At 37.1% G+C, this 12,718-nt stretch overlaps 1 protein-coding gene across 1 annotated transcript in view; it reads right to left on the bottom strand.

Moving 5' to 3' along the window:
• Positions 1-10,773: 10,773 nt before the first annotated feature.
• The window catches only part of LOC138710457 (UDP-glycosyltransferase UGT5-like), a 34,506-nt gene continuing 32,561 nt past the window's right edge, over positions 10,774-12,718 (bottom strand). Inside the window, exons 5-6 of the mRNA XM_069841355.1 lie at positions 11,509-11,725; positions 10,774-11,207 (exon numbers count right to left, since the gene is read on the bottom strand). Of these exons, the coding sequence (XP_069697456.1) occupies positions 10,916-11,207; positions 11,509-11,725 (509 nt within the window). The 3' untranslated portion in view covers positions 10,774-10,915. The remainder of the gene's footprint in view (positions 11,208-11,508; positions 11,726-12,718) is intronic.

The following is a 12,718-nucleotide window of genomic DNA, read 5'->3' as shown; positions in this document are numbered from 1 at the left end:
GACCGTAAGGCAGACCATGGAACTCGCTCAACCTGATCACGAAGGGCGGCGTTTCAACCATATAAATTAGTTGGAATGCATAAACAGTAACATATATTTCTCTAAAATGTAGTGTAATTGCATTAATAAAATTTAAATCAATGATTATGAGACACTTCAAATATAAATCACTTGCGAGTTGAGATTAAATATAATTTTTGGTGTGAAAATTACGTTGTTCGTAGGTATGTGTAATATTTGCCTTTATTTCGATTAAATATTGCGAAATTCTTGTACATTCATTTATGCACGATTCAATAATTTTCAATTGCACCCCACGGATATTTAGATATGTTGAAATTATAGGTTATGTTTACTGTCCCAGTTGCCCCTTTCTGTCTAATTTTAGTGGTCTCCAATGCCCTGCCATTCATATGGAAATATTATAGGTTATGTTTACTATATCTTATATTCCTAAATTCGCAATTATACATTACAATTAAGCATAATGTCATGTTGATACTCCGCACATTCAATTTGTCTGTATTTTAATACTACAATTGAGTATTGAATTATTGTATTTATCTACTACCTAAGAGACGAAGTAACAATCGTACCTACACTAATTTCATAGGAGTGGTATGATAAATTTTCTGTCTTTATTAAGGACGGTAGATGTGCTATATTAAATCACAATATAAATTCATTTTTATTAAACCTCAAAATAGCTTCCATTCTAAACTTAAAATGTTGATGCGAAAAGATTATGTTAACATGTAAAATTCTCTTCACATTAAAATAACACAGTTTTGTAATTATTTCTGCAACATAGGCTATAATGCAACAAGAAGTAAAGGGAACTTATGGACAAATTACACTAAATAAAACTTAGCTATGATACGCAATAAAGTTATAATATAATAATTCACTGAGCTTCATAAACTGAAATAGAAAACCCGAACATACAGGGTGTTTCAAAATACAGGGCATAATTTCAGGTATGTATTTCCCACATGTAGACAATCAAAATAGTTCATTACAACATGTGTCCGGAAATGTTTCATTTCCGAGTTATGGCCTTCACAACATTGAAATTCACCGGAACGTTTTTCTTTCCGCAGGTCGTTGTCATTTCAGAAGATGTTCAAAATGTCCACCTCCTGCTTGAATACAGACCTCACATCGATGTCTCATTAACCTGCGAACACGATCCCAAACTCCAGGAGTATTGCGTATGTCCTCAGAACATGCCACAATTCGATTCCGAAGGGATTCCAAATCAGGCACCGGAGACGAATAAAGCAATGATTTTAAATGGCCCCACAAGTAGAAATCGAGAGGGTTCAGATCAGGTGAGCGTGGAGGCCAAGCAATTGGGCCACCTCTACCTATCCATCGATCAGGAAACCTTTGATCCAAGTACCGGCGAGCCGTACGACTGAAGTGTGCAGGAGCGCCATCATGCAAGAAGTGAATGTGTTGACGATTGATCAGTGGAGTGTCTTCTAAAACATGAGGTAGGCCTATGATGTTTTCCAGGAAGTTTGTTTACGCCTGCCCCGTAAGTCTGTTTACAAGTACATGGGGTCCAACTAATCGATCAGCAATGATACATGTTGAGGGAGAACCGCACCTGGTGATGAGATGGAACAGTTGCACGTGGGTTTTCATACGCCCATACATACTGATTGTGGAAATTTGTTATGCCATCTCGTGTGAACTGTGCTTCATCTGTAAATAATACTAAGGCAGGAAAGTTCGGATTTACACCACACTGCTGCAAGAAGCACTGACAGAACCTAACTCGTGCAGGGTAATCTGCTGGTGACAGGGCCTGTACACGTTGCAAATGATAAGGATACAATTGATACTCTTTCAACAGTCTCCAGACAGTCGTATGAGGAACATTGACTTGCAACGCTACCCTTCGTGTGCTGATAGAAGGAGTCATGTTCACAGCCTCCACAATCTCCTCCTGCACTTCTGGAGTTGTAGATCTTGGTCGTCCCCTTCCCAAACCAGGAGAGTTAAATTTTCCATACTCGCACAGACGGTAATGGAGACGTACAAATGTCTTCCGATCTGAACATTGTCGCTGTGGGTACCTCTCCTGGTACAAACGACGAGCCAGCGCAGCATTGCCGTCCGCCTTACCGTACATGCTAGCTCTTGATTTGAATACATGTCGCATAGTCTAACGCTTACACAACACTGAATGTAACCTTCGCCTCGGAATGAACTGCCAGAGTGCCCTCTTAATGTCTCCTTTGACGGTAACTACCTGCGGAAAGAAAAACGTTCCGGTGAATTTCAATGTTGTGAAGGCCATAACTCGGAAATAAAGCATTTCCGGACACATGTTGTAATGAACTATTTTGATTGTCTACATGTGGGAAATACATACCTGAAATTATGCCCCGTATTTTTTAAACACCCTGTATATTACGGCCTGGTCTAGATCGAAAAGGCATTGACTGTGCCGTATTTCGCATTGTTGTGAAAAGTTGTGTAAACTGTGAAATGTTCGTTATCGGTTGTAATAACTGTAAATGGCTAAAATACAATAATTTGAGTAATAATATGAGACAAGGAGACGTTTGTAGCACTATAAATTTTAAGAAAAAGAGGTCAGAGTTATCCTTCTTCCGAAAGATCCAGGAAGATGAGTTCATAAAATATATACTTTATGAAAATAAACCTTATGTATTTCGTATTTCAATAGTGGAAGGAAGGTGTTAATTTTTCCAAAGAACACGATATCAAAAATACAATACATTTTATCGTCTGCTAGGGAAAGAGTCTGTGATGAGGCGATAGTAGCGATCCTGGTGGCTAGCAACTATCTATGGATGCATATTTCAACTGTCTATGTTTGCATATTTAGTAAGTATAGAGCTTCGCAACTGTATATACTAAACTGTGGTTTCGATTTCTTCCACCAAACAAGCATTCTTTCGTTACGCTTTACTTTTGCAATCTCCAAGCTGTGTTGTGCTGAAGCTGACTACAGCACTTCCCCGCGTAAAAATAGCCAATCAGAGCAGTGATCTCAGCTTCGCACTTGCGCATTAATTGTCTACATTCTCATGTAGAGTTTTGAGTAGCACCACAGTCTGCTATATACAGTCACGAGGCTTGAGTTTTGAGGGTGCTAGAAACAATAGACTGTGACGGTAGGCCTACTATTTTGCATTGTCTGTAATGAGGCGATATTAGCGATCCTAGTGGTGAGCAACTATCTAATGTATTGAGCTTCGCGACTGTGTATACTAGACTGTGGTAGCACAACGTACATTTCTTAAGTGCCTCGTATATTATTCCACATTAGTACCTCACGTTTTAAACAATAGTCCTATTTCCGCTATGTTAATATTTGTATTTGTGGACGTAATTCCACGCCGCTCCGCTAGATGTCAAGTCCGTGATATTTCGCACTCACGTCAATGCTGCTAGTATACAGCTGTCCCGTATTATTATAGTAAGGTATTTGGTGTCAGAGCTTTAGGACTAATTTGAAACATGGGTCAATTCCCAATGAAGAATTCAAATCCTTCATAAATAAATAGGTACTTTGGACAGCAAAAAGTGGCGGTACGACATTGACAGCCCATGGCCAGTAGGAGAGGAATATCTAAGAAGGACCTGTGAACGTTTTCTTTTCCTTTCCAAATGCAAGGGTTCCAGAGATAAACAACAGTGGAGAGAGCATTTCTGAAAAACTGTAACCATTTTTTTTAATACACTCCTTGTGAGCACTTCGGACGTAAAAGAGGCTTCAGCATTATGGACTTCATTATGACATCTTTGAGAACTTTTCTTTCTTTATGTCATCTCTCACCTTTAATGTTTTTAAAAATTAATGGACCTCCATTACACGTGTGGACCCTGTGGACTACATCAAGGTCTGGATCAAAACTTATAGCCATGCGATTACAACCAAAACAGGAAGATGCAACAATTTGGTTGGTACTTCAGTCTCTGGAAAAAAAAAAAAAAAAAAAAAAAAAAAAAAAAAAAAAAAAAAAAAAAAAAAAAAAAAAAATTAAGCGCATTCCCCACTTTTTTTTACTAGCAATGCGGTCCTAGTTTTAAAATAGCCAGGAATATGTTATAAGTTGGTAATAAAATGACAAAGACAAATATTTCAACCTTAAAACTATAAAAGAAAGATAAAAAGGAAAAAACTCACCACTTACAGAAGATTGCGTAGCAAACTCGTTAATCATATCTTCATGGTCTAGACGGTCAAGTCGGCTTCGATGTGAAGAATGAACAAGACGACCAATCTCTTCTCAAAGTAGAACGCAGGTATGATTTCAACCTTTTAAGAGCCGAAAAGAGCGTTCTGTTGAACAATTTGTAAGTGTCGTACACATAGTGACATAACTGAAGGCTCCATAGAAAATGAAAACCGGAAAAAAAGAATGTATATACAGCCCCTGGCAAAATTAATATTAGACGCACCTTCATTTTTCGTAATTAATTCATCTCAGAAAACAAATTTTAATAATATTTATCTACCATTGTTTTTGTTAAGGAACACTTGCAGCAGCTGTTGTGCACAACAATTAATTAATTTCATGCTTACAAAATAAAGATGCGTCTAATAATTTGGCCAGGGACTGTAGGTTGTCATAATGCGGGGGGGGGGGGACATGCAAAGTAGTGACGGAAACTGAGTATTGAAATATAACACGAGTCTGTCGTTTCTCGCTGCGCCGCCAACAATGCATACATATGGTCTGTGGAGAAACTTTCGGGCTTATACCGCGTTGTCTTGGTGCTAGTGGCTGACGTTTCGACCACAACACAGCGGTGGAAACGTCAGCCACTAGCACCAAGACAACGCGGTATATTATTCCACTGCTCTGAAGATGACCACGACACAGCGGTGGAAATGTCAGCCACTAGCACCAAGACAACGCGGTATATTATTCCACTGCTCTGAAGATGACCACGACACAGCGGTGGAAATGTCAGCCACTAGCACCAAGACAACGCGGTATATTATTCCACTGCTCTGAAGATGACCACAACACAGCGGTGGAAACGTCAGCCACTAGCACCAAGACAACGCGGTATAAGCCCCGAAGTTTCTCCACAGACCATGTACACCGGCCGCGGAAGCCTACGCCAACACTTAATGCATACATATACTTAGGTTAGATTAGAGGATGTATTTGTTTATTTCTCCGTTGCTTTTATTAATGCATTATTGAAGCAGGTGCAGTGTCACTTGAATATTATATCAAGTCTAGAACTGTGGTAGAAGTGAAACATACTGTTGCATTCTGGTCTCGTGTCGCTTACAATATTAGACTAAAAATAGCCTAGTTCTCGCAGTTCAATTTTTGTGTTTTATGTTTTTTGTTTAATCCTTTTCTTTTGTTGTTTTCTTCTCGAAAAGAAGCTATTTAAATCTAATTATGAACCTTTTAGTGGTGCGCAAACGGAGAAAAAAGAGAGAAGCCACCGGCGTAGCTCAGTCAGTTAAGGCGCTTGCCTGACGGCCTGAAGCTGCGCTCGGGCGCGGGTTCGATCCCCGATTGGGCTGATAACCTGGTTGAGTTTTTTCCGAGCTTTTTCCCAACTGCAAGGTGAATGCCAAGTATGGCGAACCCTCGGCCTCATCTCGTCAAATACCATCTCGCTATCACCAATCTCATCGACGCTAAATAACCTAGTAGTTGATATAGCGTCGTTAAATAACCAACTAAAAGAAAGAGAGAGAGAGATTGAAAGATCAGTTTAAAAATTAGTAAAAATAGATTCTTTCTTTAATGCTAATTCCGGAATAATAAATGAAAATTATAATAGCCCATGTTCAAGTAGGTTTCTAAGAAAAAATGACAGTAATGCAAATTCAAGCAGTGGTACAGTGAATATTAGTGAAGAGAAATAGTGTGTGAATCTTGATACTGGTCAGCCTGATATTCTACTGAATTTGAGAATAGAAGTAATAGCGCACAGCAGAAAGTAAGCACTTCTCTTGATGATATTACTAGTACTAGAGTCCCGCGCCGTGGCGTCGTGGTCTAAGGCATCCTGCCTAGGATTGGCGTTACGGAATGCGCGCTGGTTCGAGGCCTCATGGGGGAAGAAATTTTCTCATGAAATTTCGGCCAGTGTATGGGACCGGTGCCCACCCAGCATCGTGAAGCACTTGAGGAGCTACGATAGGTAGAGAAATCCGGTTGCGAATACTAGCTATAACGGCTGGGGGGATCATCGTGCTAACCACACGATATCTCCATTCTGGTTGGATGATCGTCCACCTCTGCTTCGGTATGTGGGCGTGAAGCCAGCAGCCGGCTGGTCGGTCTAGGCCCTTCACGGGCTGTAGCGCCACGGATTATTATTAGAGAGGAATTTTTTACTGTTCGTGCTAATTTTCCAGATATTTTAAATGACGAGACAAAGGAGTTTATTATGACATGAGCCTTGCAAACCCCAAGGTCCATTTCCGAAAGATTCTAAGCAAAATAATAGATGTTTCTCCTTTAATTATTATAAAATATAAACAAAATCTGGATTAAAAATGACAAGAGAATGGCTCTGTTATTCTAGAAAAGTAGACTTTGTTTATTGTTAGCCATGCTGGTTATTTGCTTATAGAAGTTCAGCATATTTTCAATTTGCCTAAATAAAGGGCGTTCGTGATCGACAGGGCTTATCAAAAAAAAAGTTAACACACGAAATGTCTCATTCCCATCTAGAGGCATATATTGTTTATAATGTCTGGAAAAGAGAAGAAACGGTATATTCTAATCTGGAATGTGAATTAAAGAAAGAAATTAACATATGGAAACAAATTCTTGACCGCATAGGTAATGTCATCACATTATCAGTAAGTTATCTAATCTAGCTTTACGAGGTCATAGAGAAGAATTAGGGAAAGCTCACAGTTGAATTTCTTTTGTTATTGTAGACTTATTGTCTAAGTATGATCCGATATTACAGCAGTACGTACATAGATCGAAAGCATCTGAAAAATACCTCAGTCCAAAAATCCAAAATGAATTAATTCAGCTGTTATCACAAAGAGTAGAGAATGAAATCGTGAATGAAATCAAGTCTGCACAATTTTGTTTCTATATTTGTGGATACTACACAAGATGTGAGCAAAAAAGATCAATTAAGTCAAATTTTCAGATATGTTCATATAGTTAAAGATTCTTTTGGAAAACCTTGTGAAATAAAAATAAATTAAAGCTTTTTAGGATTCAAAGAGATAAAAGACCATACTGCTGTGTCATTGGAAGCCGAAATTCTAAATTCAATGAATGAAAAGTGTATCTCATTAGTCAACTGTCGTGGCCAAAGTTATGACGGTGCAACGAATATGTCCGGGACTAATAACGGAATAAAGGCAAGGATTAAACAAAAACAAAGAACAGCTAAATATGTTCACTGCGTCGCACATAATTTGAATGTAGTTCTAAATGACGCCGTTACAAATGTATCTGAAAATAAGATGTTTTTTGATATAGTTGAAAGACTTTGTTCTTAACTTGAAGTACAAAGCGATGGAAAATGTTATCACTAACTTCTTACTTTAAAAAAAAAGCTTTGTCCTACGAGTTGGTCATCAAGATTCGACTCAATAAAAGCTCTAAGGCAAGGTTATTTAGATGTTCTGAAGGCACTAACTGCAATAGTGTTCGACTGTAATGAAGTCAGTGTTCTTAAAAAAAAAATTGTTTTTCAAGTTGTTATGAATTCCAAAATACTTGAAGCTGCTAATTCGGTAGTTTATTGGCTAGAAAGATACACAGTGACAATATTTCAACTATTAGATCTTAAACTAAAACATAAGATAAGTACATTATAATTATTATAATATCTGGCACACTCTCGTATGAGTAGATCTCGTGTTCGGGCGTTTTCATAGCAGTCTTGGTTCTTAAAGAAATACGGTATGGAAATAGTTGAAAATAAACAAAAATAAAATTTTCGAATTACTCTAGGTTATGAAATCATTTTGTTAATCTTTCTTTATAATAATTTAAAATATTCTATTCTAATGATTTTCAAATTTGGAAATTGATTTAACTTTTCATATACTATAGATATATTATACAGGGTGATTCACGAGGATTTACCGTCCCTTACGGAGCTTATTTGCGAAGACATTCTGAACAAAATAGGTCATATAAACATTTGTCCTAATCTCAATATTTTCAGAGTTACACTAATTTGAAATTGTTTGTAAAATATCATTATTCTTGAGTTTTAAGGGTAAAAGAATATTACAGATAAAGCATAAACTATTCAGGAGTATCATTTCTTTAATTAGCTAATATTTTGAAGTTAAAAATGTGTTGTGAATTCCATAGTTGCTTCGTACAGATTTTTTTTTCGATTTTTAACTACAAAATGATATTTTCTTACGCATTTATCACAACAACAAAATTGTTCCAAATCACGCCACTCTTGTACATTCTTTAAGATTGTACATTAGAATGCATAATTAAACTGTAAAGAATCAAGTTCCTAAAGTCGTGTGATTTGTAACAATTTTCGTGATAAATGCGTAAGAATGATGTCATTTTTAGTTAAGCATTGAACGTTCAACCAGAGGTCCCGGGATCGATACCCGGCCCCGGAACAATTTTTCCCTTGAAATTATTCAAATCTACTTTACAGGGAGCCTTACCTGAAAGACTAGATTTGCATTGAAAAACAAAATTTGTACAAAGAAACTGACAACAAATTTTTAGCTTCAGAACACTAGCCAATTAAAGAAATCATACTTCTCGATAGTTCATTCTCTATTTGTAATATTCTTTTTACCCTTATAACTAAAGAAAAAAGGTATTTTAAAAACAATTTCAAATTAGTATAACTTTGAAAATATTGAGAGTGGGATAAATATTTATATGAAATTTTTTGCTCAGAATGTCTTCGGAAATAAGCTCCGTAAGTGACGGTAAATCCTCGTGAATCACCCTGTATAATTTGTTATATAGGATGGAAGTGAAATAATCCTGTAGAATGAAAGGTACGATAGGGTACACTTAAATGAATATGAACCCTATATTACATTTTGTGATTAAATGCACGGTTAATTAGAAAATTGAGTTGGAAGTTTCAACAGTCTGTCAACATCGCCGCTAACATATAGCTCTCTCTTCTCGTAATACAGATGCAAGAGGTCAACGAACTCAGTCCGTCTGACTTAGTGAACTACGTTCCATCTCCCTTTCTGGCTACAATGTTGCAAGCTGATCGCATCGGTCAGTTGTATACTTATCTTAAATCATTCTAAAACCACGGTTGTACCATTTTTTCTGTTGGTATGAAATCTCCTGATTCGCTCTTGTGTCTAAAAATTCATACATCCAATTGTTCTTATAATAGTTGTAACTGTCCTATTCTAAATGAATCTCCTCAAGTTAAATATCTCGGAATAATACTCGACCAACATTTACGTTGGGATAAACATGTTCTTTTTCCATGCAATAGGTTAAGAAAAAATATTCACTATTTTGTCATCATACGAAATTACTTGACTGTCCATACTTTACGACTGATTTATCTCGCATTAGTACAAGCTATATTACAATACGGCATTATAGGATGGGGTAGTGCTTATAGTACTTCCCTCATGCCAATAATTCTGCTACAGAAAAGAATAATAAAAATATGCTTTAATAAACCTTTAGATTATCCTTCAGAGCTGCTGTATTCAGAATTTAAAGTATTTGACTTCCATCAAATTTATAACAATGTATTACTGAATTTCGTACATAAAAACAGAAACATATTTAATTTATATTCACATAAACATAAAACCAAACGATCAGACAACATATGCTTGACAGTTCCTAATTGTACTAAAACTGTAGCATATAATCACAGTAGCAAGTTCGGTCCAAGGCTTTATAACATGATAATAGATAAATTCCCAAAAATACAATTCGCTAATGCTTCTTATTTAAAAAATCTATTAAAAATTGCTGTTAACAGAGAAAATTTAAAGTTCAATTATTGTGATGTGTTCTTCTTTTTTTCTTTTATTACTTTTTACTCTGTTATTCAATAAAATGTCTTAACATTAATTTATATGGAATGCCCCCTGAGAACGAGTACGTAACTTACTCTTTTTGGGGGTGCTAGAGAGTTTTTATATAAAAAAATCAATATGTATGTATCTTTTTATTTTGGGATTGCCAGTGGCCAATACCCATAAACAAGTGTCAAGTTATTTTATTTTTTTCTTTTGTTTTCTTTTCTCTGTTTGTTATTCCCAACTATAATGTATTTATTCATGTACAATAAAGTTTACTTCAATTTATTAAAAAAATGTATCTTTGTTCTGGCAATAAAGTATTATTATTATTATTATTATTATTATTATTATTATTATTATTATTATTATCATTTGGGAAGAAAACTTTTTCTGAGGAAACTATGGACTTTTCACAAAAAATATAATATTACATGTTTTTTTTTTGTTCATATAGGCCTAACATTAGCTATTTGCTCTGAAAATTTACAGGGTTATTTCATTTCCGTCCTCTATAACTTTGGACTGAATTATTGATTAATCTGTTTACCAGACTACCTACTTATTTTTTTTTATCTATGCTGAGAATGAGAATGACACGTGACAATATCGCGCACTCACAACAATAATCGGGATTTGCTGTAGTACCCAGTTCTCCGTTGAGGATCAAAACGAATTCTGTGAACCCCGTTCGCAGAGCGGTAAGTGACTACATTGCATTACCGTCTAGAACTGTAATTATTAATATTTTTTTAAACTTGAATGGTTTAAATTAATTTTGAACTACAACCGTCAAACCTATAAATCCAAATTAAGTTTCTTTGAGTTACAAAACCTCACCACCTTAGAAATAAAGTAAAAAAAGAAAGCAGAACCATCCGTATTCTTTGACCAAAAAACAATTACTATCACACCCATGTAGGATCATTATTGTGACTTCTTTTTATTATTTAAGCGCTGATATCTGCTGCATCCCAGTCGGAACATCTTCCTCAATATGAGAAACAAAATGAATAAAGGAATGCCAGTGGCTACCGCTAAAACGACGATGACGTCGAGCAGGAAGTACTGGTACCAGGCGAGATCGAGGGCGGCTGAGCGCAGGTGAGGCGCTCCCTTGTGGCGAATCACGTACTCCGTCCAGAACACGGCCTGATCCAGCGGGCTGAGCGGCTGGTCACGGTAGATTCGAGACAGACGCTGAGCGTTCTCACGGTACCTGTAATGGGATTATATAGTTTGAGTATTTAAAATATTAGATCAGTACTGTGCGTATACAAAGTCTCTCCGCAGTGAAGCCGAGAGGAGCGAGCGAATAGCTGACCCACCGAACCGAATGGACGAACTACGAGTACCCTGCTCGCGTCACTGTCACTGCGGGAAGACTTCGTATGCGAACAGTAAAGCCTTGGGTTTTCTGAACCGACGCATGCGAGATGCGTTGTGAGCCTTGCACCTCGTATGTGTCGGTTCTGAAAAACCAAGGCTTAAGAGGGAGTCAAGAAAATCATTACGTTTACCTTGGTTTAATAACCTCTCTTATTGTCGTCGAGAGTGACTCTTCTGTAATGTTGTTGAACTCTAGTAGGACCCCATATCCAGCAGCTGCCACCCTCAAGATATTTAACTTTTGATCAGCATATATAGGGATTCCTATTACTGGAATACCCCTGCTTGTAGCTTCTTGAGTGCTTAAAAGTCCTCCGTGCGTGATGAAGAGACGAATATTGGGGTGGGCTAAAGTTAAAATGAAGCACATTCGTTAAAAATGTCAACGAAAGGTTAGAAAATGAATTTATGATCTAATATGTAGTGAGGTCGGAATTATACAGAGTGTTTCCGGGCTGGTGTTACTAACTTTCAGGGATGATTGAGAAGGACACATGTATCAATTTGAGATAAGGAACCCTGGTCCGGAAATGACTGAGTCGAAAGTTATAAGCAAAAATAGTTGTGTGGAAATGGAATTGTAATTTGGCACCACGTGCCCTCCTTCCCTTAACCTTTGGAACAGTCGTGGAAAGATGGTATGGGCCGGATGTCTCCTACGTGGGCACTTGTCCCGATACAATCTGTGAGCTTGTCTACTGTTCCCATTGGCTCATCCATATTCGAAAATCAGGTCTGCTTATTCCGCTCTCGTGTACTCCTCCATTTCACTATAACTGATCGACTGGACACTGCAACTTGTACACATACACTGCTGTCTACAGACGTGCATTTCAGGACCGACCAGGACGCTATCTGTATTGCTTTAGTGTAGTTTCCTGTCCCCATCCTTCAGATAGCGTACTGAACGGAATATTGTAAATACACAACGTAAACAACGTCTGATGAATACAATATGTGTAAGATATACAGATAAATACACATAAATAAGGTGTACAGAGGAATAAAATTATTTCATTTCCACACAACTATTTTTGCTTGTAACTTTCGACTCGGTCATTTCCGGACCAGGTTCCTTATCTTAAATTGATACATGTGCCCTTCCCCATCATCCCTGAAATTTAGTAATACCAGACCGGAAACACTCTGTATAAGAAACTAGAATAGTATTAGGCTACATGGAGGATTAGACGCTTCATACTGTGCATGCTTAGTGCCGGGAAATACAGAAACACTTAGTGGTATTTCTTCAGCAGGCAAATCAATGTGTACTATTTCTTAAATAAACGCTAGCACTTTCTAAATCTCTTTACAATCTTGAAATATTAGATAGCTTGGGCG

Source organism: Periplaneta americana, chromosome 12, assembly GCF_040183065.1.
Source record: "Periplaneta americana isolate PAMFEO1 chromosome 12, P.americana_PAMFEO1_priV1, whole genome shotgun sequence".
Lineage (NCBI taxonomy): Eukaryota > Metazoa > Arthropoda > Insecta > Blattodea > Blattidae > Periplaneta > Periplaneta americana.
The sequence above is the reverse complement of the archived record's forward strand: the minus strand, read 5'-3'. Positions and strand labels throughout refer to the sequence as shown.